This window comes from Ochotona princeps, chromosome 17 (genome assembly GCF_030435755.1).
Source record: "Ochotona princeps isolate mOchPri1 chromosome 17, mOchPri1.hap1, whole genome shotgun sequence".
NCBI classification, from domain to species: domain Eukaryota; kingdom Metazoa; phylum Chordata; class Mammalia; order Lagomorpha; family Ochotonidae; genus Ochotona; species Ochotona princeps.
This window is the reverse complement of record NC_080848.1, coordinates 10,983,151-11,009,065: the sequence shown is the minus strand read 5'-3', so window position 1 is coordinate 11,009,065 and position 25,915 is coordinate 10,983,151. Positions and strand designations below refer to the sequence as shown.

General features: G+C 45.0%; 1 protein-coding gene across 1 annotated transcript in view; it reads left to right on the top strand.

The window, feature by feature from the left end:
- The window catches only part of CEP95 (centrosomal protein 95), a 37,331-nt gene extending 11,627 nt beyond the window's left edge, over positions 1 to 25,704 (top strand). Inside the window, exons 6-20 of the mRNA XM_058676173.1 lie at positions 532 to 644; positions 5,250 to 5,378; positions 7,509 to 7,702; positions 13,307 to 13,419; positions 13,534 to 13,663; positions 14,458 to 14,608; positions 19,450 to 19,586; positions 20,998 to 21,093; positions 21,760 to 21,889; positions 22,449 to 22,618; positions 22,723 to 22,797; positions 23,579 to 23,731; positions 24,657 to 24,803; positions 25,084 to 25,155; positions 25,414 to 25,704. Coding sequence (XP_058532156.1) covers positions 532 to 644; positions 5,250 to 5,378; positions 7,509 to 7,702; positions 13,307 to 13,419; positions 13,534 to 13,663; positions 14,458 to 14,608; positions 19,450 to 19,586; positions 20,998 to 21,093; positions 21,760 to 21,889; positions 22,449 to 22,618; positions 22,723 to 22,797; positions 23,579 to 23,731; positions 24,657 to 24,803; positions 25,084 to 25,155; positions 25,414 to 25,590 — 1,987 coding nt within the window. The 3' untranslated portion in view covers positions 25,591 to 25,704. The remainder of the gene's footprint in view (positions 1 to 531; positions 645 to 5,249; positions 5,379 to 7,508; positions 7,703 to 13,306; positions 13,420 to 13,533; positions 13,664 to 14,457; positions 14,609 to 19,449; positions 19,587 to 20,997; positions 21,094 to 21,759; positions 21,890 to 22,448; positions 22,619 to 22,722; positions 22,798 to 23,578; positions 23,732 to 24,656; positions 24,804 to 25,083; positions 25,156 to 25,413) is intronic.
- The last annotated feature ends 211 nt before the right edge of the window (positions 25,705 to 25,915 follow it).

Below are 25,915 nucleotides of genomic sequence, written 5' to 3'. Positions count from 1 at the left end.
AGTAGCCAACATAACCAGTGCCAATATGGGATCCCGGCACATGCATGGCAAGGACTTCAGCCACCAGGCTTCCACACTGGAACCCTCAATTTTCAGTTTCTTACAGTTTCTTATGGTTTAAAAGGATAGATGGTGCCTTTTGCAGGTTTAGTACACTGAAAAATGTGCCTTAGAGAAAAATTATTAAAAGGTGAAAATATTTGCTTTTTCATTATTACATTTAAATAAATACAGAGGTGGAACAATTTAGTGATATTGCAAAATGAATGCACAGCGTGGGGTCTCCCCTTTCCCACACTGCTGGAGTCAGCAGTATCTGCCCTTCTCTGTATTTTCTTATTTAACCCTAATACGTCATACACTGCTTCTCACGCAAGTCCTGTCTCACTGGAAACAAAATGGAGGAGCAGTGAAAGGGAGCGTCTCCCAGTATCTGCTGCAGGCATTGAGCGGTCTGGACACATCAGGCTGGCTCACAGGACGGCCGTCTGTGCCCAGGCCAAATGCTGAGAGACACTCTTCCTCTTCCAGGTGCTCGTCATCTGAGGCACGGGGCCCCTCTTGGGATGAAGATGAAGCAGAGTCCACGGGTGAAATAATTAGACTTGGAGACACAGCACACACCTTTTCTCTAAGAAGTAATGGTGAGTAAACCTCAAATATCAATTACTGTAATTCAGAGCACAAGTATTAGAGTGAACCGTTGAACTCAGTAATATTCAAGATTGAGCAAAAGAGCCAGAGTGCGCTACCAGCATATTGGAATTGAAATTCCAGGGCTGGTCATTGTGGCACAACCAGTTAAGCTTCCACTTGGAATACCCACATCCCATATTGAAGTGCCTAGTTTAAGTTCCAGCTACTCCGCTTCCACTTTTTATTGAAAGGCAGATTTACAGAAAGGAGGCGAGAAGCAGAGATGGAGCTGAGCCAGTCCCAAGCTAGGAGCCAGGAGCTTCTTCCAGGTCTCCCACACGGGTGCAGGGTACCCGGGCTTCAGCATCTACTGCTTTCCCAGGCCAAATGCAGGGAGCTGGATGGAAAGCGGAGCAGCTGGGACACTAGTTGTGCCCATGTGGGATCCCAACACTTGGGGTTTAGATTTAGCCATTGAGCCATCATGCAGTCCCCTGCTCCGCTAACCAGTGTTCATCCCAGGAGGTGGAAGATAGCTCAAATGCTTGGGTCCCCTGCCCACTGCGTGGGAGACCCGGACAGAGTTCCAGACTCCTGGCTTTATTCTGACTGGGTTCTGGCTGTTGTAGGCATTTGGAGAGTGAATTAATGGATGAAAAATTATCTCCCCCTGTTTCCTCAAATATCTTAAAAAAGGAAAAAGAAATTGTCCATTAGATAGAAAGTAGCAAATAGAAGTCATTGACATAACAGTAAGTCCAAAACAAATAGATGACCGAAAGGTTGCCAGATCATTTGTGGCGTGACTTTTTAATATTTTTGAAAGATTTATTTTTACTGGAAAGGCATATTTTCAGAGAGAAGGAGAGACAAAGAGAAAGATCTTCTGTCTGCTGGTTCACTCCCCAAGTGGCTGCAATGGCTGGAGCTGAACTTATCCGGAGCCAGGAGCCAAGAGCTCCTTCTGGGTCTCCCAAGTGGGTGTGGTGACCAATTTTTTTTCAACATTTCAACTAACAGTGTGCTCCCCATGGCAGTTTCTCTCCGGTTTAGGTCGCATTTTGCACAGTATCAGTCACTGCTTATACGCAGTAATCTTGCGTATCTTGCAGCTCCAGTTTGAAGCCTCCCACTTTGCTCCCTCCAACTGCCTGTCCCTGTCCTGCCTCATGTGCTCGCCAGGCTCTTCTCTGACATGGTGTTCTTGTGCTGTGATGCTGTTCTCTGTTCTGGCATACTCACCCTCCAGGGGTGGCTTCTTCACCTTCCTCCGACTCTGAAGCTGTTTCTGAGATGTGGCCTCTGTTATTTTTATAACGCCATTCACACTGAGTGATAGCTTACTTTATCTAGTGGGTAAATTATGAGTTCTAAGAATATTAGCCGTGACGTTCATTTATTATTGTTACTTTTTTTTTTTTTATTTTAAATGAGTACATGGTTGATCAGGATAGGAAGGATCGAGGTTTAGGGAAAATTGGGTGAATTCATTGCTTCCAAATTTGCTATTTCTTCTTGTTGTTCCTGGGAGAAAAACAAAGGGGAAAACCATTCATGGACTTGCCACACGACCAGTACCCAGGGATGAGGAACCGCCACCTCATATCAACCCAGAGTCTCAATGTGTACTTATTCCGAGGGTTCTGTCCAAGTGGCCTGGATGGTTCTGAAATGCTGCTGACTTCACCCATCCTAGGATGATGTCACCCTCCCAACGTCCTTTGGTTCCATTCTCTGAGATTTTTTGTTGTCATCGTTTGGGGTAGTTGTCCAGTTAGTTCTGTTCTACTACAGCACCAAATGTGCCGCCACACTCTCCTTTTATTTGTTATTTATTCAGTGTCTTCCCCATGTTAAGAATTGGTCATTTACTGGGATGTAAGACATAGATCTCTTCCTTGTAGAGGCTGCTAATAACTGAGGCAAATAGAAAAATATGTAGTAAAATTATTCGGTGTTTTATAACACCAAGCAACAATACGTTTTAAATAGAAGGATGAGCATATCAGAGTGGATTAGGCACATTAAGATGGGAATCAATGCAGGTGTTTATCCCAGAAGTCAAGGTTGCAGGTCAGAGCACCTGCATCCCAGATCCGAGCATTTGGGTTCAAGTCCAGGTTCTGTTCCCTATTATAGCTTCCTGCTGATGTGGACTGTGGGAGGCAGTCAGAGATAGTGTTAGTTCAAATGGGAGATGTGGATAGGGTTCACTAAAAAAAAAAAAAAAAATGTTGGAAAGGTTTACAGGGAGGAAACAGATATTGTCCATTGCTGGTTCACTCCCCAAATGACTGAAGCTGAGCTGATTTCTAGCCAGGAGCCAGGGGCTTCTTCTGGGTCTCCCACGCGGGTGCAGATTCCCAAGGCTTTGGGCCATCCTTGACTGCCTTCCCAGGCCACAGGCAGGGAAGTGGATGGGAAGTGGAGCTGCCAGAACACAAACTGTCACCCAAATGGGATCCTGGCACTTGGAGGTGGAGGATTGTCAGTTGAGCTATCGCACCAGGCCCATTGAGTTCTTGTTTCTTTCTTTCTTTTTTTTTTTTTTAAAGATTTACTATTGGAAAGCCAGATATACAGAGAGGAGGAGAGACGGAGAGGAAGATCTTCCATCCGATGTTTCACTCTCCAAGTGAGCTGGAGTTCTTGTTTCTTGACTTTGGCCAGGTCCATGGTGTACTGGACAAATGCCTGCAGTAGCCAGTGCTCAGCCAGGCTGAAACCCAGGAGCCAGGCACTGCTTCAGGTTCTCCGCCGGTGGGGGGGGGAGTGGGGGCCCAAGTACTTGTGCCATTTTCTGCTGGTGTTTCCCAAGCTCATTAACAGGAGCAGCCAGGAATCGAACTTATGTCCATATGGGATGGTGGAATTGCAGGTAGTGCTTTCACTGCACCATCCTGCCAGTCCCTTACTTTTTTTTTTTTTTTTTTTTAAAGATTTATTATTATTGGAAAGCCGGATATACTGAGAGGAGGAGAGACAGAGAGAAAGATCTTCCATCCGATGATTCACTCCCCAAGTGAGCCGCAACGGGCCGGTGCGCGCCGATCCGATGCTGGGAACCAGGAACCTCTTCCGGGTCTCCCACGCGGGTGCAGGATCCCAAAACCTTGGGCCGTCCTCAACTGCTTTCCCAGGCTACAAGCAGGGAGCTGGATGGGAAGTGGAGCTGCTGGGATTAGAACCGGCGACCATACGGGATCCCGGGGCATTCAAGGCGAGGACTTTAGCCGCTAGGCCGCGCCGCCGGGCCCTACTTTTTAAATTTTATTATTATTATTTTTTGTTTGGTTCATGAGAAAATAAAACTTTAATTATCACTTTGATAATTGAAAAAAATTTAATATATCAAGTAATTTTTCTGTTGTAGTTTTTCGAATTTCTTTGAATTGTTTTTTGAAGTTTTTGTTTGTTTTGTTTTGTTTTTGGAAAAGCAGATATACAGAGAGGAGAGACAGAGAGGAAGATCTTCCATCCCATGATTCACTCCCCAAGTGACCACAATGGCCGGTGCTGCGCTGATCCAAAACCAGGAGCCAGGAGCCTCCTCTGGGTCTCCCATGTGGGTGCAGGGTCCCAAGGCTTTGGGCCGTCCTCAACTGCTTTCCCAGGCCACAAGCAGGGAGCTGGATGGGAAGTGGGGCCACCAGGATACAAACAGGTGCCCATATGGGGTCCCGGCACATGCAAGGCAAGGACTTCAGCTATTAGGCTATGGCTCCAGGCTCCCAGTTTTTTGTTTGTTTGTTTTTTATAGATACATTTTTATTGGAAAGTTAGATTTACAGAGAGAAGGAGAGACAGACAGATCTTTCATCCTCTGGTACACTCCCCAAGTGTCTGCAACGGCCAAAGCTGAGCCTGTCCAAAGCCAGGAACCAGGAACTTCTTCCAGGTCCCCCACTTGGGTGAATTATTTCAATAGTTTAAATTTTTTTGAAACATTTATTTTTATTGGAAAGTCAGATATACAGAGGAAGAGAAAATGAGGTGGATATCTTCCATCTGCTGATTCGCTCCCCAAATGACCGCTGTGGTCGCAAATGAGCCGATCCAAAGCCAGGAACCAGGAGCTTTTTCTGGGTCTCTCACGCAAGTGCAGGGTCCCACAACTTTGGGCCGTTCTTGACTTCTTTCCCAGGCCACTAGCACAGAACGAGTGGGAAGTAGTTCAGCCAGGACATGAACCGGCACCCGTATGGGACCCTGGCACATTCAAGGCAAGGGACTTTAGCCGCTAGGCTATCACGCCAGACCCTTGATAGTTTACGTTTTAAGAAAAGAATTTTATTTATGTGAAAGAGTTAGGGAAGGTGATGGAGGAAGAGAGAGATCTTCAGTATTTTGGTTCATTTCCCAGTTGTCTGCAGCAGCAAGGGCTGGGCCAGGCTGAAGCCAGTACCTAGGAGCTTTGTCATGGTCTCCCACATGAGTGGTCTCCCACATGAGTGTTATATACTGCTTTCCCAGGCGCGTTAGCAGGGATTGCAGGTGGTGTAGCTGGGGCTCAAAGTGGTGCTCCTGTGGGATGTCAGGTCGCAGCTTAATTTGCTGTGCTGTATCAGTCCCCTCAGAGTTTAACATTTTACCTCTAGCATTTTCTTTCCTAGGGAACCAACGGCCCAATGAAATTCCGTCTAAAAAGGCCTCAACACCAACTTCAAAATCACTTGATGACATCTTGGATCCTCCCTCATCTCGTTTTCTGTTGAAGAACAGGCCGTCTTTTGTTGCAGGCGGTGAGTTGCCGTGGAGTCAGTTCTTGACTCTGCAGCTGTGTTGGAGGCAGCAGTTCTGTGGTAATTGTTACTGCTCTTAGCCTTTCCGCTTTCCTTATACTTGGCGATTCTTCTTTGGTTTTGTGTAACCTTATTGTAAATGTTGCTATTATGAGTTCACATATTTATTTAGAATTTTTGTTTTTCCTCCCTTTCTCCTCCCTGCCCATACTTCTGCTTTTTTTTTTTAATGATCTTGCTCAGTTCTGCCCTGCCCTCCCCTTTGTCAAGGTGGCTGCTCAGCCTGTTTGGGAGATGGGAGATAGGGTGCTTTGAGGGAGCTTAAGGCTAGAACCCTTTGGGCCAGGGTAGTCGCCTGACCAGGAAGAGAACCTGGTCCTGAGCCGTGCCACACACAGAGACAGGGATTCTTGGAAGGGGCCTGAAGCCAGTGCTGCGCAGCTTGGGGTGGTTGCCCGGGCCACCAGGGAGAAGGCCTAGGGCTTTTAAGCCATGCTGTGTGGGCTGGGATTCCTAAGGGGGTTATGTCCCCAACTAGGCCAGAGCTGCACATGCCTGAGTGGTTGCCTGAGCAAATGGTGAAGCCCTGGGGCTTGAGTTGTGTGGGCCAGGACAGTTGCCCGGCCGTGCCAGCTGCCCGTTAGGGGAGGGCCTCAACCTGCTGTCTTTCTGCCTTTGCCACCCCAGTGCAGGAGACAGGCCATTGAACCTTCCCATAGTCCCTGCTCATGTCAGGATCGCTCTGGATCCCACTGACTGCCTGAATGCTGAGACCCAAAAGGGGAACTTGAAGCAGCCTTAAGTTAGCAATTAGCTTGTTTTTTCTATTTTGTCTCCTAGCCTTCCCCTACCTTGCAAGGAAGTAACTTTGCAACAGTCAATCACTTTTGTACTGATGTTCTCATGGAACACTTACTCTGCTTTATGGAATGAAATCTTGGTTAGGAACAAGTGAATTACCACGATTGAAAAATTGTCTTTTCGGCCTGGTGCATTAGCTCAATTGCTAAATCCTTACCTTGCAAGTGCTGGGATCCCATATGGTCACCAGTTCGATTCCTGGATGTTCCACTTTCCCTTCCAGGGAAAGCAGTAGAGAGTGGCCCAAAATGTTGGGACCCTGCACCCAGGTGGAAGACCTGGAAGAAGCTCCTGGCTTGTGGCTTCAAATTGGCTAAGCTCTGGGTTGTTGGAGCCACTTGCGAACTAACCAACGGATGAGATTTTTTTTTTCTTCATAAACCTGACCTTTCCAATTACAAAAAATTATCTTTGACATTATGTTTTTACAACCCACTACTTTGTTACTTTGTTATTTCAATCTTCTTGAGTAGTTTTTTTAAGGTTTATTTTTATTGAAAAGGCAGATAAACAGAGAGGAAGATCTTCTGTCTGCTGAATCACTCCCCAGATGGCTGCAATGGCCAGTGCTGTGCTGATCTGAATCCAGGAGCTCAGAGCCTCTTCCGGGTCTCCCACAAGGGTTCAGGGTCCCAAGACATTGGGCTGTCCTGGACTTCTTTCCCAGGCCACAAGCAGGGAGCTGGATGGGAAGCAGGGCTGCCGGGATTAAAACCAGCACCCTAGTGGGATCCAAGTGCGTGCAAGGTGAGGACTTTGCCTGTTAGGCCACCATGCCGGGCCCCACATTGCTTTTTTCAAAGTAACTTTAATTGCTCACAATTTTTCATTATTTTTAAATAAAAGTGGCATTCCCTCGATAATAGTAGTAAAGTTACATTTGTTTTCATTGGATTCCTACATGTGCGCTAGGGATGTGTCCATAGTTTTATTATTTTTGTGTGTGTTGTTTTAATCAAGTTTATTGTTTATTTCCCCAAAGATTTTTATTTGAAAGGCAGAGTTACACAGATAGATCTTCCACCTACTGCTTTACTCCCTAAAGAGCTACAATAGCTGGGGCCTTTAAACCGAAGCCAGGAGTTTCTGCTGGCCTCCCATGTGAGTGTCGGGGCCCAAGCACTTGGGCCATCCTTCCCTGGTTTCCGAGGCACACCAGCAACCAGGAGTCGAACCAGTGCCCATATGGCATTCCAGTATGTATGTGTTGATACAGGTCTGTGATTTGTTCTTAGAACTCGGTTACATCCACTAATATTTGTCTTCCAGCAGAATCCCCTTCTGTGAGTGTGGCTCCAAGTGCTAGGAAGCTGGGGGAACCAATCCGAGCAGCTATTCCCTTACAAGCACCCTACCACCCTTCAGAGCCTCGAGCACCCTGCCCTATCGGGAGAGACTACTGGAGATCAAGTCACTGCTCCCCTGCTGCCACCTCTGCAGGGGAGCACGCGGCGTCCTCTGTGGTAGGTGGAAAAGCTGCCAGTGGGTGGAAACCCATATGGTTTGAAGAGGTCTTTGCTAGACTGGTTAAGTGTATTGCCACAAGCAAAGCAGTGTACTCTGTTTAAGACATTTGTTTGGAGAGTTATGCGGTCAGGGGAACCTTCCATCCACTGGTTCACTTCCCAAATGGCCACAATGGCTGGAGCTGAGTCTATTGAAGCCTTGAGCTGGGTCTTCCACATGGATGCAGGTGTCCCAAGAACTTGGACCATCCTCTGCTGTTTTCCCAGGCCACATGTAGAGAATTGGATTGGAAGTTGAGCAGCCAGAACATGAACTGAGGCCCATCAGGGATACTGGCACTATAGGGTGGAGAATTAGCCAGCTGTGCCACCTTCTTGGCCACATGCATTGTGCCTCTTAAATGTACTTTTGTGTGTGCTTGCGTGTTCTTATTCTTTGAAGGCGGCACAAGAGCTTTAAGAGCTATAAAGGCCAACACATGCGAAATTTTTATTTTGTGCAAGTTATAGTTCTGGGTGCTTTACAGGTATTAATATATTCTCAAAAACAACTCTGAAGTGGATCTTTCTTTTCCTTGGAGAAACTGCTATAGAAGGATCAAGCAACTTGTCTGAAGTTGCACAGCAATTGTATCATCAGGATTTGATCTTAAATCGTCTGACTTCAGATTCCATGTTTTATCTCCTTAATTATTTACCTTTTTAAAGAAGAAAGTGTGAGAAAAATTCATTCCAATGCTCTTTATCCATCATGAACCAATGTTACTATCTTGACCCTTTTTTTCTTTGAAAAAAAAAAAAAAAAATCTTTCTTACGCAGTCATCCTGTTCTCGCTTCCTAAGAACGTGCAGGCCCATGCACAGGGTGAATTGATACATCGTGGTACAGCATGTGGAGTCGCCTCATCTCAACTAAGATGCCTGAATCCCATATCAGAGCGTTTGGGTTTGATTGCCATCTCTGGCTCCCGATTCCAGCTTCCCAGTGTGGTCCCTGGCGCACAGTAGTGATGGCTCAGACACTGAGTGCCTGCCACCCATGGGAGACCTGGTTGAGGAACTGGATCATGGCTTCAGCCTGGGCGTAGCCCATCACTGTGCAGGGGTGGTGTGAGCCAGTGGGTAAAGAATATAGTCTCTTAACGTTTCTCTGCCTCTCAATTTAAAACAACAGCAAAATGATGTATTCTTAACAAAAATTTTCATCAGTTTATAAGTACAAAGATCAAATCAGCATTGTTAGGTAACCATCTTTTTTTTGAAAGTTCAAAAAGTGAGCTCACCTGTGGTGATAAGCAGTATTTTATTTTATTTTAATATAATTCCGTAGGCTCTGGGCTTTCCCTCTACCCCTCCTCAAATCCCCTCCCCCACACTGATTTCACCCATATCATTACAATAGTATAGTTCTTCATAAGCAGTCATAAGTTCATCATTCTGCTATTTAAGTGTATCCTGACATTGTAGGTATGGACAATGGCAAAAGGTTCAGCATCCTGTTGTGAAGGTGTCAATTTCATTGAGAATCCATCTTTGATTTGGAAGTAAATGCGCACGCTGCATTATATCTTCACATCTGTATATGACAGTCTCTATTACACAGTTATTATACATCCCCTTAAAAAGCCATACAACAAAATCAACAACAGGAAGAAAAACAGAAAATTTACAACAACGTGAAGTTAAATAACATGCTACTAAATGACCAATGTGTCACTGAAGAACTAAAAATAAAAAAACTTCCTGAAGAAAACAGTGCCACTGCATGACCTATGTGTTACTGAGAAAGTTAATAAGCAAATCACTTCTTTGAAGAAATTGAAAATAAAAACAAAAATATCAAAACCTATGAGATATAGCAAAAACAAAACGGATATTGTAATATCAGGTGCTTACAAACAGAAATATCTCAAATAAAGGATCTAATAATGCATCTCAAGGACTTATTAGAAAAGAAAAATGAGTAGCAAGCAATAAATGACAAAAATCACAACAAAAATAAATGAAACTGAAATTAAAAACTACAAATTGCAACAAGAAAGAACCATTAAAGAGGAAGAACAAAACAAACTTTCAACCAGACTAGCAAAGAAAAGCAAGAGAGAAAAATCAAGCAAAATTAGAGCTGAGAAAGAAAACATCCTAAAAACTAGTAAGGTGATCTCTTCCTGCTTAATGGATCCTTTACCATTATGTGGTGTCCATCTTCATTGCTTTTAATATGTTTCACATCAAAGTCTATTATCTGATATAAAAATGGCTTGTTTTTCCTCTCCATTAGACTGGAATATCTTTTTCCATCCGTTCACTTTCAGTTTCCACACATCTTTTTTGATGAGACGAGTCTTATGTAGGCAACAGATAGATGGGTTTTATTTTTTGATCCAGTCTGCTAATCTATGATGTTTGATTGACGAGTTTAAGTCATTTACATTCAGGGTTAAATCAAGAGGCAGTAATTTGGTCCTGTCATTTTAGCAATGGGCTGTTCATCGTTTGAATTAGTCTTCTTTTTTTGTTTGTTTCTTTTGGATATTCTCCAGATTTGCGTTTAGTTTTGGTAGGTGATATTCCTTTTCTACACTGGATCTTAGCCAAAAGGCCGAGAAGCGATAGTGATATTCCTTTTCTCTGTCAATAAAACATTTTTTTTTTTTTTAATCTTTGTGGTATGTTGTTTTTTTCTTTTTTTTAAAACATATTTTTATTGCATTTCATTTTTTTAAATTAATTACGTTGCATTATGTGATACATTTTTTTATGCACTGGGATTCCCCCCGCCCCTCCTCACACCCTCCCCCCACGGCGGATTGCTCCACCTTGTTGCATTTCCATAATTCAGTTGACATTCTTTCATTGGAGGTATTTACCAAGCATAAAGTCCAGCATCTTATTGTCCTGGTAAGTTCAGTGGTTTGTTGGTGAGACCATCTCTGGTCTGAAGGTAGAGCCGGCAGAGTATCATCCCAATCAATTAAAAGCCCCAAGATAGTATTTCCAACCATTTACAACATTGTGACGTTAATTGACATGGTATTGATTAACTAATATGTTACTAAGAAAATGCAGGTTCTGAACCACAACCTGTGACTTCTTCATAGACATTTCAATTTTGGTTTATATTCAGCCGTGTTGTATATACCTTAAAATGGCTATAGATTGCTATTCAGCTGTCTCATGCCTATTTTAATTTTAGTCTTCAGCAGTTTATAGCATTGAAGCATGTTTTCGTTGAACCTGGCTGTTTTTCAGGTGGTTTAACTCTATAATTCTAACAGGATATATGTCAACAGTTTAGGTGAGCATGTTTAGGAGGGGTGTGCAGAGAAATCTTCCATACCCCAGTGAGGAGTAACTAATCTTTGTGTCCCACCCAGTGAGTTATAAGTGCATCCCCACTGACCGTTTCTTGTCTGGTTCTGAGCTTTCCTTGTTCTCTGTCTATCTATTCTAGTTTTGTTTGTTTTGAGGGGTTTCTGGAGCACTCCTGATGGTTATTACGAGAGGGGGTGGGGACCCAAAATTGGAAGCAGACAAGGACCAGAGAAAGCTCCACTCCCTAGTCCCGAAGGAAGTTGACTGTTCTGTTTCTGCGGACTGCTCAGGGATCCTGGTTGTTGTTCCAATGACCTTGGATCCTGCAAGGCAGGATTTGGGCTTCTTCCATCCCATGTGGTAGATCCAAATGGGGGTGGGTGACCTCAGAGTTCTTGGTCTCCGAAGGCACTCCATTAGGTAACCATCTTTTAAATGTTCTATTTATTCAGACACAAGGCTGGAGAGAGAAACAGTCCTAGGAGAATGGTTACCTTTGAGGAAGGCTTAAGAAGTCGGGCAGGCTGGCTAGGTCTAAAGGTTTTGGCCTGGGTGACAATTTTGAAGTAATGAACTGGACTCATGAAGTTTTTAAAATGTGATTGTAGGGCTCGGCAGCGTGGCCTAGTGGCTAAGGTCCTCGCCTTGATCCCATATGGCCGCTGGTTCTAATCCTGGCAGCTCCACTTCCTCTCTATCTCTCTTCCTCTCAGTATATCTGACTTTGTAATAAAAATAAAATAAATCTTAAAAATAAATAAATAAATCTTTTAAAATAAAAAAATGTGATTGTATTATAGTTGTTTATTGAAAAATATTACATTTTGTTTTACTTTAATAGAAGGCAAAGCTACTGAAGTGAAATTGAAGATACTGTGCCTTCAAACGTCAAATGTTTCTTCAGAGAAAATGTTTTCTAAGATTTTCTCCAAGTTAAATCAGTTAGGAGACATACACTTTAAGAAATATCTTGTTTTGGGCCTGGCGTGGCCTAGCGGCTAAAGCCCTCGCCTTGAAGGCCCCGGGATCCCATATGGGCGCCGATTCTAATCCCGGCAGCTCCACTTCCCATCCAGCTCCTGCTTGTGGCCTGGGAAGGCAGTTGAGGACGGCTCAATGCACTGGGACCCTGCACCCGCGTGGGAAACCCGGAGGAGGTCCCTGGTTCCCGGTTTCGGATCGGCGCGCATCACTGGCTGTTGCGGCTCACTTGGGGAGTGAATCATTGGACGGAAGATCTTCCTCTCTGTCTCTCCTCCTCTCTGTATATCTGACTTTGTAATAAAATAAATAAATCTTTAAAAAAAAAAAAAGAAATATCTTGTTTTGGGAAGTTTCATCATTTGTATCTATATTGACTCCTTGATCAATTTTTTCATTGTCCAGGTATAGCTGGAACTCTGGAAATTTATTTTTGTTTACTGTCTGGGTTTAAAAAATTTTTTAAAATTTTTTTATTAGAAAGTTAGATATACAGAGAAAGAGAGAGAAAGGAAGATCTTCCATCTGCTGATTTGCTCCCCAAGTGACCATAATGGTCACAACTGAGCCGATCTGAAGCTAGGAGCCAGGAACCTCCTCCAGGTTTCCCACGCGGGTGCAGGGTCCCAAGATTTTGGGCCGTCCTTGACTGCTTTCCCAGGCCACAAGCAGGGCTGCCGGAATACGACCTGGCGTCCATATGGGATCCTGGCATATGCAAGGCAAGGACTTTAAGCACTAGGCCACCACGTTTTGCCCTACTGTCTGGTTTTTAAAGATTTTTATTTGAAAGGCAGAATTAGAGATCATCTGTTGATTCACTCCTCTGTTTGATACCGCAGCAGACCATAGCCAGAAACCCGGAGTTCCGTATGGGTCTCCCATGTATGTTTGCATATGCCCATGTATATGGTCCATTCTTCACTGCTTTGCCAAGCGTATCTTCAGGGAGCTGGATCAGAAGCAGAGCAGCTAGGACTCGGACCAGCACTGTGACTTGGGATCCTGGTGTTGCAGATAGCAACACAGGCTGCTGTGCCACAGCTCTGGGCCCTGACATTCCATGTGTGAGAACACCTCCCCTACCATCTTACCTGAATGGCATCCTGAACCATACTTTTTCTCTAAGTACAAGGTCTACAGACATTGCTCCAGCCCTTTGATAGATTTGTTTCAAAAACAAACGTGGAGATTAAAAGGACTTGGTTTTGTGTCACAGATCCTTCTGCGTGCATACCCAGAAAGGTTCTGTGTGTTTTCTCTAGCTTTTTCAAGTCAAGCTTTTCTTGCTTAAATTTTAAACAGGATCCAGACGATAGAGTTTTGATAACTTCCCAGTTGCCTGAAGATGGCACACAGGAAATGCACCCGACTCAGGTCCAGGACCCGAGGACAAGGAAGCTTCCCAAAGGAAAAAGGTAATGCAGTGTTGTAGTCTGTTTCCGGAGGGAGCTGGAAAGTGAGGTACTGTGGTTATTTTGAAGTAATGTGTACCTGGCTACTTAACTGTCACATGGTCATTGTTGTTACAGAAGTGAAGACAGAGCTGCAGCCTCTCCCAGGGATTCGTCGTTCTCCCACAGGCCTAGACAGAGGTTAACAGAGCAAGAATTACATGAAGTATCCAAGAAGCTCTCTCAGCGGCTCGCTGAACTAGACTGGGTAAGCCTTGTTTTTTCATTTATATTGAGATCGCTGTGGATTAGTAATCATTGAGGTGATTTCCTAGTTAAGGTGAAAGCTAGACTTCGATATGGGGGAGAAAAATAAGATTGATTTATTAGAAATCGAAAAAGATCATCCTTGGGTGGCTGTAATGGCTGGTACTGGATGAGGTCAAAGCCAGGAACCAGGGTTTTCCCATGTGGGTAGCAGGGGCCCAAGCACTTGGGCCATCTTCCACTGCTTTCCCAGGCGCATTAGCAGGGAGCTGGCTTGGAAGTGGAGCAGCTGGAACTCAAAATGGCTCCCACATAAAATGCCGGTGCTGCCAGACCCACTATGCCACAGTACCAGCTCCAAACGACTGTCTCTAGGTACTATGAGAACACCTCAGTCGAGCAGGTAGGCCATGAGCAGTGATGTCTGCTTTGCATGATGGAACCCAGGATGGTACTGATACTCCTAATTGTAGTAAATTCTGGTGAAAATCATTTATGATAAATGAAGACGTGAGAACTGTCTTTAAATATTTCTGTGTAGTTTCTCTTCTTGTTACTAGGTAAAATACTGTATGAATGATTTATTCTCAAAAGGAATTTTATAGTTTGGGGGCATGGGCTGATGGATATTAAATCCTTGTTTGTGTGACTTAGTCTCTAGCTCTCTATAAATCCTTCACATGATACATATGCCTGAGTAGCTGAAAACTGTCAGCTGAAGCTCCTTAAAGATGCTGTCTGCTACCAGTTTACATACCCTAAGTCAGTGAAAGATGTGAAAAATTTGTTCCACAGATGTTAAAAAGTGCCTTGGGTGATCGAATTAAAGGAAAAGCAACTCAAGAAGAAGACAGTGGAAGTGAAACAGCAGAGAGCGGCAGAGAGGAGACCCTGTCCCGGCACAGTGACAGCGTCATGGAGTATGGACCCAGGAAGCGGAGGCCAGGTACCTGCTGCAGGGACCCACAGGGCGGGCCCATGGGAAGGCCCAAGGGAACTACCAGTCCCATCCTTTTTTTTTTTTTTTAAGATTTGTTTATAGGAAATGCAGATTTACAGAGAGAAGGAGAGACAGAAAGGTCTCTCTGTCTCTGTTGGTTTACTTCCCAAATGTACAACAGTCAGAACTGAGCTGATCCAAAGCCAGGAGCCAGGGGCTTCTTCTGGGTCTCCCATGCAGGTGCTGAGTCCCAGGGCTTTGAGCCGTCCTCCACTGCTTTTCCAGGCCACAAGCAGGGAGCTGGATGGGAAGTGGAGCAGCCAGGACACAAACCAATGCCCACATAGGATGCCAGAGGGTTAGCCAGTTGAGCCATCACGCTATCCCCAGTTCCATCCACTTCTAATGACTTCCTCACTTTAAATATTTCAAAAAGATGGATTAAAAGTAGTATCAGACACCTTTATCTTTGCCATCTATAAGTGTTCACATTTATAGTTGCTTTAGCCCTTTTGTGTTTACTAAAACAGAAGGGTCAGTCTTTTTTTTTTTTTTTAATCTATTTTATTGTATTGTTGTTGACAATCTTTACATAGTTAATTACAGTTAAAGGAAAAAGAAGAAAAAAAAAGAAAAAAAAAGGTTCAGGGGGATAGGGAAGTGGGTAATGCTATTATGTTAATATTGTTTCCATCATGTATCTGAGATAAAGGGGGGTATTGAGGGAGAAGCCCCACCCGGTTTCCCGCCCCACCCCAAGTCCTGGATGTGGGGCATGCAATGAGATATGTGCTCAAGTGGTGTTAATAGTTCTCCAGTTATGAATTGCTGCCAGTTTCGCTCGATGAGGTCGTCCACTGATTGATATGGTCCATCATAAAGTCTCCGTTTGCCCCATATTTCGCTGCCAACATATAGCTGAGATGAATGATTGTCCTGTTCTGTCTTCTGTCTTTTCTTGGTTAGAATTCTGAGTCCAGCAGTTCGATTGGGGAGATCTCCAAAGATACTTTGAGGTATTCCCAGATTAGTTTCTTATATGTTCTAGCAAGCACAGGGCCCGGCACAGTCCATCACCCCGATCTGGTGGTTGCAATTGCTGTGTTGGTTCTGTTTTCGGTCCCGAGTTGCACTGGAACCAAAGGGTGTTGCAGTCCAGTCTGGCTCAGCCCTTACATCAACCAGTGGGAGCTGCAGCCTAGTCGGGGCGACCCACAATAACCCCCACCAGGCCCGCCCCCTACCCTGGTTTGCCAGTATGTGTAGCAGAAGACCAGTCTGTCCCCCATCGCATTTGGCTCTGGTACTTGTCAATGGGTATTAAAGCTTAGTTCTATCTAACCAACTCAACCATCCAGCCCTCACAGATGTTGTTGAAGTACCTCTCTATCTAGCCATCCCAGCCCCCGTCCTAGTTTTCATGCCCTCCCACGGGAATAGTGACCCAAGAAGAGGGAACCCACTTTTCCCTCCCAGGTCTCTCTGTCCCGGTTTATGCACTCTTTAGGTGGTCCTGTGATTTGACTCGACAGAATTAGTCCCCAGTGCCAGCTTCTGCCAGCTGATGCTGTGGCCTTGATCTAGTCCACATGCAGCGCACAGGTGTTGTAGCCTTGCTTAGTCGGGTCTGTCTCTATCCCAGCCCACGCTCTCCAGTGGGAGTAGCTGTCCGGCGAGGGGACAGAAGGGTCAGTCTTGATGCCGCAGGCTAAGCTGTAACTCATGTCAGAACATTAGTTCAAGGCCTGACTGCACTGCTTCCTGCCCAGCATCCTATGCACATCCTTGAGAAGGCAGCAGAAGGTGGCCTAACTGGGATAGAGTTCCTGGTCTGGGTATGGCCCAAACCTGCCTGTTTAGGGAGTGGACTGGCGGATGGATATCTGTCACTCTGTCAGTAGATCCTAAAAAAAAAAAAAAAAAAAAAAAAAAAAAAAGCTGTTCCCTCTGTTCTCCTCTCCTCCATTGGCATTTCCCTGTCCTCAAACCAGTAAGAGTCCATGCCTCAAACTAGGACTGAACTGTGGCACCATACCTAACCAATTTTATACTTGATAGCATGTTTAGACAGATACCACATAAGCTATTAAGTAGCTTTCTTGTATCTATAAAGATTCTGAATGTGTTTTCACTGGTTATCCCATTTTCCACTGTTGGGCAGGTAGATTGCTTCCAGTTTCCAAAAGCTTCCTTAGGATTTACATCTGGTAGAACTAGTGGATCATGGGACTTTTTCATGTTTGCCTGTTTGCCACCAAGTGACTGTAGCCCTGTATTCCGGTTAGCACGTGGCTGGCCACGTCCTTGCATGTACTACATCTTTCTTTGTTCACATCCGAGCGGCTGTCCTGTTGTCCACCAACTACAATTCTGTTTTGCATTTAGTTTCATCAACTTTGGTCACTCATTTTTTTTTCTTTATAAACTGTTTTTTTCTCATCCAAATTTAACTTTACTTCTTCAAAAATGCCTGTTTCATCTCCTCTCCCTTAACTAGTTGACTGCTCTCTGCAGCTTTAAGTAATAACTTCTAAAGATTGATTTATTTGAAATGCGAAGTTCGGGAGAGACAGAATCTTCAACCCATTGGTTACTCCCCACATGGCTGATGGTGGGCCACCCAGAGGCCAGGAACTTCTTTCTCTTCCATGTGAGTGGCAGGGGCCAAAGCACTTGGGCTGTCACTGCTTTCCCAGAAGCATTAGTGGGAGCGAGATTGGAAGTAGAACAGCCAGGACTTGAACTGGTGTCTTTATGGAATGCTAGCGCTCTAGGCAGCAATTTTACCTGTTACAAAAATTAGGGGTCAGTGCTGTGGTGTAAGATTTAATTACTTATGGGGCCAGGGAAATGTTTCAGCTGGCTAATCCTCTACCTCAAAATGCTGGCATCCCATATCAATGTCAGCTCATGTCCCAGCTGCTCCATTTCCCATCCAACTCCCTGCTTATGGCCTAGGAAAGCAGTGGAGGACAGTCCAAAGCCTTGGGACCCTGTATCCACATAAAACATCTGGAGGAGGCTTCAGATTGACTCAGCTCCTGCTGTTGTGGCCATTTGGCGAGGGAACCAGCAGTCCTTTCTCTGTGCATATCTGCCTTTCCAGTTTAAAAAAAACATGATTTATGTATTTCAAAGGCAGAGAAATACTCAGTTTGCTGGTTCACTACCCAGATAGCCACAAGAAGCCAAGGCTAGGCTGGGCCAAAGCCAGGAGCTAGGAACTCTATCCGGCCTCACATGGGTGGGGGCAGGGGCCCAAGCATTTGGGCCATCTTCCACTGCTTTCCTAGGTACATTAGCAGGGAGCTGGGTCAAAAGTGAAGCATCCTGGGCCCGGCGGCGTGACAGGCCCGGCAGTGTGGCCTAGCGGCTAAAGTCCTCGCCTTGAAAGCCCCGGGATCCCATATGGGCACCGGTTCTAATCCCGGCAGCTCCACTTCCCATCCAGCTCCCTGCTTGTGGCCTGGGAAAAGCAGGAGAGGACGGCCCAAAGCTTTGGGACCCTGCACCCGCGTGGGAGACCCGGAAGAGGTTCCAGGTTCCCGGCATCGGATTGGCGCAGTACCGGCCCGTTGCAGCTCACTTGGGGAGTGAAACATCGGGTGGAAGATCTTCCTCTCTGTCTCTCCTCCTCTCTGTATATCCGGCTTTCCAATAACAATAAAATATTAAAAAAAAAAAAAAAAAAAAAAAGTGAAGCATCCTGGGCCCAATGCAATGGCTCCATGGCTAAATCTCACCTTGCAAGCATTGGGACATTGGTTCATGTTCTGGCTGCCTCACTTCCCATCCAGCTCCCTTTCCCTGCTAGAGTCCTGGGAAGGCAATAGAGCATGGCCCCAAGCCTTGGGACCCTGTACTCGCATGGAAGACCCAGAAGAAGCTCCCGGTTCCTACCTTCGGATTGGCTCAGCTCTAGCCACTGCAGCTACTTAGGGAGTGAACCAGCAAATGGAGTATCTTTCTCTGTCTTCCCTTCTCTCTGTGAATCTGATCTGCCTTTTTCATGAAAAGGAGGAATATCTGAGACTCCAGCAGACAATCAGTTGCCAGTGGGTTAGATGGGAAACCAACCCCATTGCTAAGCAACTGCTTATTGTATACTTGAATTATCCTGTTACAGAAAAACATTGTAAGTTAAAATATTGTTTTGATTGGGTCTTCAACTTCGAGAGACCCCATTATGGCACCTCTCACTTGCAACATTGCACAACTCAGTTTTGTAAAATATTTTCTTACAATTTAAATGAAGAAAGATTTGAATTAAAAGAGAACGGAACAAGAAGGGAAGCTCAGAGAGATCTGCACTGTCTGAGAAGTTGTATTTATGAAGCTATCAATCCAGCTTCCTACCCCTGCGGTGGCACTGAGTTACCCGCGGAGGCATGGGCTCCCTCTGCTCACAGCTAGCAGGCACCCATGCGTGTCTATAAGGACGGAACATGGAAAGATTAGTCAGAGAAATGACTGCAGTCTTTGGCAGTGTGAATTGAGAGGGCTAGATGGCTGCTGTTCCTCGGAACCTAGGTGGTTGCTGCATGACTTGAGGCTCTGCAGTCTCCCCATCACCAGTGCATTTCCCACAAGGTGTGGTGGACAACAGGCGCTGCCTGTGTCAGTCTCAAGACGGACACAGACTCCAAGGAGTTGGGCTGCACTTGAGACTGCACACACTTCCCTGTATTTTCGCAGGGAGTATGACTAAACGAATACAAATGGTTATAAAAGTAAGCATAGCTGCCACACTCTCATCAGGATCCTTGAATTTGTTTCAGACCGACTATCTGGCTTCCATTTTAACCTTTCTAGCCATCAGGAGCTAATGGTGCACCTCTGCATTACAGGGCCATCTGCGCACAGGAAGCCTCCTCACAGATCCCACTCACTCTCTCCGTCCCCAGTGAATAAGCACAAGCAGCTCCATTTAGAGAGGAGAAAGCACAAGCCGAAAGAAACAGCGGTCTGCCAAACACGAGCCAAGGTATCCCCATGTCTTCAGTGCTGTTGGGTGGCAGGCACTTCTGTTTCCCTTAGCTAGATGCCACATTGAACATGTTGTTTATTTACTTGAAATTTTTGAGGGGCAGAAACAGCAGAAGTTCCCATCCCCTGAATCATCCCCAGATGCCCACAGTGGCCAGGACTGGTTCAGGGGCAGAAATACATTCCCCAAGGGTGGTAGAAACCAAATTATTTCTCATCATTGCTACTTCCCAGGGTTTGCAGTAGAGGAAGCTGGAAGCAAACAGCTACTCGAATGTAGGACACAGGCATTTTCACTGTTGGATTAAAACCAAGATGCTGTTTAAAGGCTTAAGATGCATTTAATACCCTTGAGCTGAGTGGGTGATAACTGTGTGCTACAGCTTATGTTCCTGTTAGGGAGCACAAAGTTATACTCTGGAAATGCGTAAGAAAATTACCTGGTCAGGTTCCAGTGAGTTGGTATTTCCAGTAGCTTCAAAGATGAAGAGATTTTAAGAAAAATTAAACATGACAGGCCACTAAAGTTAGAAGATGAAGAGAGTGCCTAAGCTAAGAGCAAGAGGAGGTGGTAGGATTCAGCAAGGGGCTGGTGTGGTTATGAAGACTGACCTGAGGAGCAGAAATTTAAAATACCGGTTTGGAACACCTTACTTGCTGGGGTTAAGCTGCCACGTGCACTGTGGAAACCCATCTCAGAGGTGTGGCTGCTGTCCCCAGCTGTTCTCCTTCTGATCCAGCTTCCTACTAATGCGCCTAGAACGGCAGAAGGCCCATGAGTACGGGAGTTCCCAGGATCCTGGTTCCAGCCTAGGTCAGTGCTGGCTGTTGCAGCCGTTTCGAGAGTGAACTACTGGATGGAGGATTAATCTCTCTGCCTTTCAAATTACATAAACCTTTTTTTTTTTTTTTTTAAATTGCTTGCTCTATGCTTTATAACATAGGATTTATAATGGTGACAACAATTTCATATTTTTTTCTTAGAATTTTTTTAAAAATTTCTTTAAAAGGCATAGTTACACAGAAGAGGAAAGACAAATCTTCATCCACTAGTTATGTCCTGAATGGTTGCATTGTCTGTGGCCAGGCTGAAGTCAGGAGCTTCTGCCATGTCCCATGTGAGTCCAGGGACCCAAGCACTCCATTGTTTTCCTGGGCACATTAGAAGGAAGCTGGAAAAGGACTAAGAGTCTGAGTATTAGGATAATTATCAAAACTTAAATGAAATTTTACATAATGTATTTTTAGTGTGCCAGTTACAATTGTGTTAGAGCAATGTATATGAATTACAGTCTGAATGGATTTTTAAATGAATTAGTTTCTTATTTTAGGAGGGAAGCAGTATCCTCAGTGAATTTTTTTCTCATTTTCATTTGTACATGTGTTTAATATATTCTTTTCCCTTGTAGGCACTAAGTGAAGCATTTGAAAGGGAACTGAGAAGAAATAAAGTTCAAGAGAATGTTGGATCTCTAAGGATAAATGAGGAGGAGGAGGAGGAAACAGTGGGTAAAAGTCTCTACTGTATTAAATGCCACTTGATCAGATCAGCAGTAAATACAATGTTGGTTTTTTTTAAAAGAAAACAGGACTAATAGGAACTTAATCGTTAGACAAGAGTTCATTTCATGTTGTAAGGCCTTATCTTACAAGTTACTAAAATATGGCAAGAGATAGGTACCAAAAAAAAAAAAAAATCACGTTTTCAGGGTTTTTATTGAGTAGCTCACCTAGTCAGGGTTTAAGAAAATCCCCTAGCTGACAGAGTTACAGAGAGCGAGAAGACCAAGAACCCTGCTGCCCTGGGTTAAGACATTAGGAAAGATGAGGGGTTTCTGCTAGATGTACTGCAGCGCTGCTGGAGAATATTCATCTGGATGAAGGTGTCACAGGTGGATCAGGTTGTTCATGATGTTGTGCTTAGGGTCTAGCACTGTGGTGACTGAAACTTGAGAAAAAATTTTCCTTTAGGTCTTTTTTAAATTCCAGGAGATGACAGAAGGCAAAAGATGCCTTGTGGAATACGTGACTACCACCAGGATGTAGAAATCCAGGTCAGGGGATGTGGATAGGAATTAGCTAGCTGTTTTTGTCAATATGTAAGCTATAAAATGATACATGAAAGAGCTGTTAGACCTCTCGTTTCTGTTCTGTTTTCATCTGCTTCTAAGGAAGAAACACCCAGAGAAGCTGTTCATAAAGGAACTCTAAAACATACTCAGCCCTGGAAGACTTACTCCGGAAAAACCACAGCTCCAAGTCCAAGAGGTGGCTTCCCAAAGCCAAATAAAGTTGTTCCAAGTAAGAACCACAAACCTGTACTTTAGGGAAAACTAATGGCCTTTGAAAGGACACACACTGAAAATGTGTCCTAGGTAGCTTCAGAGCGTTCCTTTGCTCACTGCCGTATGGCTGGTTCTGTGTGGAGAGCTACATGTATAAAGGACCCTTGGAGACTTGCTGATGGTCAGCAGCGCAACATTGGGCTACTACTTGCTTGCAGCAGCCTGCGCTCTGCTCGGTGGTCACTCCCCCAGTGGCCTTGTGTTTCTGGGGGAGATGCTGTAGCGTAGGCAGAAGGCTTGTCTAGCTTCTGTGTGTTGACAGTTGGGCCAATGAGCACTCAGAACCTTGCTGTAGGAAGCAAGTCAAGAATGACAGACTGTGATCATTCCCCAAAGGCCTTTGGGCCTTCTTGCCACATCCCGTTCAACAGACTTCTACCGCGAGGGCTACATATTGAGATATGCTCTTTGCCGAATCCGAACCGTATCACTTAAACAAGTGTTGACTGCTGGGACAGTGGGGTGAGTCCTGTTGGCAGATCCTCAGATAAGAAGCGTCTCATTCTGCCTTGCAGTGAAGGTGAATGAGTGCAGTCTCCTGCCCCTTATGCTGGAGCAGTTCCCATTCCTCTGTGTGTCTGGCCCTACACTAAGCAAAATGTGGAAGCAACAAATCACACAGGTTGAACAGCTCAGAAAAGATGTATGCAGAGAAAACCGATCGAAGAAGAAACTCCAGGATGAGGTAAGTCACCGTCATTATTAAAGGGAGGAATATAAACCAGAAAAAGAGCTCTTCTGAGAATCCTGCAAACATTTATAGTCTCCTTGCCTTTGTGTCCCCTTAAGATAGAAGCAGCCCTGAGAAGGCATGACCTCCTCACTGCGCTTGTCAAGAAAGAATATGAACACAACAAGAGACTGGTATGTCTAGAAGTTTGAATTGATGTGAACCGAAGTTGAAGGCTTTATGCACGTGATTTCATTTCATACTCACCACTTTGTTAGATATTGTCTCATTTTCTTAGTTTGAGCCTACGTAAATATTCTTGGCTTAAGCTTGAAGTCACAGTATGCCACTGTCCTGCATTTTTTTTTTTTAAGATTTATTTTATTACAAAGTCGGATATATAGAGAGGAGGAGAGACAGGAAGATCTTCCGTCCGATGATTCACTCCCCAAGTGAGCCGCAACGGGCCACTGCACGCTGAACCGAAGCCGGGAACCAGGAACCTCTTCCAGGTCTCCCATGTGGGTGCAGTGTCCCAATGCATTGGGCCGTCCTCGACTGCTTTCCCAGGCCACAAGCAGGGAACTGGATGGGAAGTGGAGCTGCCAGGATTAGAATCGGTGCCCATATGGGATCCCGGCGCGTTCTAGGCGAGGACTGTAGCTGCTAGGCGCTAGGCCATGCCGCTGGGCCCCCCCACTGCATTTTTAAAGTAGCATCTGAGTTTAGCTTAGCAGCCCCTTGGTGGAAGGAGACCTCCCCGTTAACCACAGGCGTGCTCAGGCTCACGGCTGCCCTCTGCCGCACAAGGCCTGTCACTGCTGCCGTTGGCATGATGGAGCATCCAAAGGCCTCGGAGTTTGGGGGGGTCAGCAGCCCCTCTACCCATTAGTAGGCTGCAGACAGGAAGGGGATGTCATAGGAATTAAAGCATGGGTTTGCTTTCCTCCTAACTTTATCCCTTTGTCTTTTAAGCAAGAGTTCAAGGACCGCATTCACAGACAAAGGTTGACACAATCAAAGATTAAAGAAAACCGCCAGCAAATTGTTCGTGCCCGGAAATATTATGATGATTACAGAGTTCAGTTGCGTGCAAAAATGATGAGAATGAGGACCCGGGAAGAAATGGTAAACAGAGCTTTTGTATTCAGGTCTAACGAGAGATGTGTCTAACTTGTGTCGCAGTTGGAATGCAGAGCACCTGTAAACCCTGAGGCAGGCCCTGAGTGCACACGTGTCCATGTGCGTTCCCGTCTGTGCTCGGCCTCCACGGCAGTCGTCTACGTGTGAGCTCATTCCCGCCTGTCCTTGCACGCATAGGGACCTCTGCAGTACAACTGCCCCAGGGCTTGGGGCTTGGTGAAGAGCAGAATCCACCTGAAGGCAGTGGGTGAGGCAGCTGGACTGCGAGCTCTTCCCTGCAAATGAAGCGGAAATGAAATCTCTGTAATCCCAAACTAATGGTACATCTCAGCTCCAGGGTGAAGCAGTAATACTAGCTGCCTGGATTAAGTACTCAGTAGTATCTTTAGAAAGAGCTAAGGTAATACAAATTGGGTCCAGTTCTTGATCAAGAATTCTTACTAAGGGAGGGCAAATGGACACAGGAAATGGCCCAACTGCTTTGGGCAGACCCTTAAAAAGCTACTGCATAAGGTATTGCATAGTTGCATACATCCAAACACTATGTGGCAGTAAAAAATGAAAGTATTAAGAAGCCAGATGCATTGGGCCACATACCATGTGATCCTGTTTATAGAAATGCACAGAATAGGCAGAAAGTGGATTAGTGGGCTGGGGCTAAAAGGAAGGGAGGGGAGAAGGTGTGACTACAAAAGGAGGTAATTTTGGGGTAATTAAGACATTCAGAAATGATAGTCGCACAACTCTAGGCATAGCCTACTAAATGTGTGCATTTTGAAAGGGCTAGTTTTATAATGGGAATAATATCTCACGGAAGTTTTTTAAAGCATCTATGAAATATACAGCTCTAGCTGTATTACTATATTACTCAATGAAAATTCAGCATTTTATTTTTGTGATTAAATAACAGATCTTTAAGAAACTGTTTGAAGAAGGTTTACAAATTCAGAAGCAAAGATTACGAGACCTAAGAAACTATGCTAAAGAAAAGCGGGATGAAGAGAAGAGAGAGCACCAGAATGAACTGGACTCGCTGGAGAACTACTACAGGGACCAGGTGGGCTCAGTGCTGCGTGCTGCTGCCAGCGTGTGCGTGTTCCCGGACACACCAGTGCCACAGCTCACCCCCACATACCAACATACCAACTTACAACTTGGCACTGACAAGTTAGACCGATCCCTTTTTCAGGTTTGAAATCAAGCTAGTGCTTGGCCATAGCACATTGTGGATATTGTCTCATTTTCGCTGAAGTAAAGATTTTAAACCTGTGAATATTTGCTGTAAGATTTGTTAAGTTTGAGCTACAAACTGCTGTATTTTTTTTCTTTATGAACAGTTTTCATTACTGGCAGAAGCCATATCGCAGGAACGTCAGGAACTTAAAGCCAGAGAGAAATCCCAGGCCCAGGTAACATTGAATCAGATGGAAATAATTCATTTGGTTTTAGGGTATAGAAATGATGTGTTATGCCTTTTAAGAGATTATTAATGAAAAATTGCACCTGTGATTCAAGACACTGTAGTCACCTGTTGAGGTCTCTGTAAGAGGTGCTGTTCAGTTAGGAAACGTACAGGAGCCTGCCCGTGCTGGAGGGTGGAGCGGGCAGCGGAGGCGAGGGCCCGCACGTCGGCTCAGAGCCACAGGCCCACGGGCACTGTCTTGCAGATGCTGCATAATGCAAAGAGGGAGCTGAGAGCGAAGATGGAGCGGGAGATCCAGCAACTGCAGCACAGGATAACACAGGATGACGATGACGCCTTCTTCCGGGAACTGGAAGCTGAGCGCTTCCGATCGCGGCTGCAGCTGGCTTCCTTTCAGTACAGTAAGAGTCCCTTCCCTTGAGACCTTCACCAGGACAGAGCTAGAACCAAGTTCAACAGTCTCTACCCGAAGAATCATTTTTAAAAGTTTTATGTATTCAATTACTTTTTAAAAATGACCTTTTTAAAATAAAAATTCTTTTCTTAAAGCCTACTGGATTTGAATTCCTGACCTAAACCGAGACTCATGGTACCCAGTTTTTATTAATGAGGTTTGTGCCAGAGTAGTTGACAAAGAGCCAGTTCCCAGAGCCTACTAGTAAGAGCAACAGAGTAGAGAAAACCCTGTCTGTGGTCAAGAATTCTCCTTCATTCCAAAGAACTAGCACTGTATAGGCTGGCCGTTA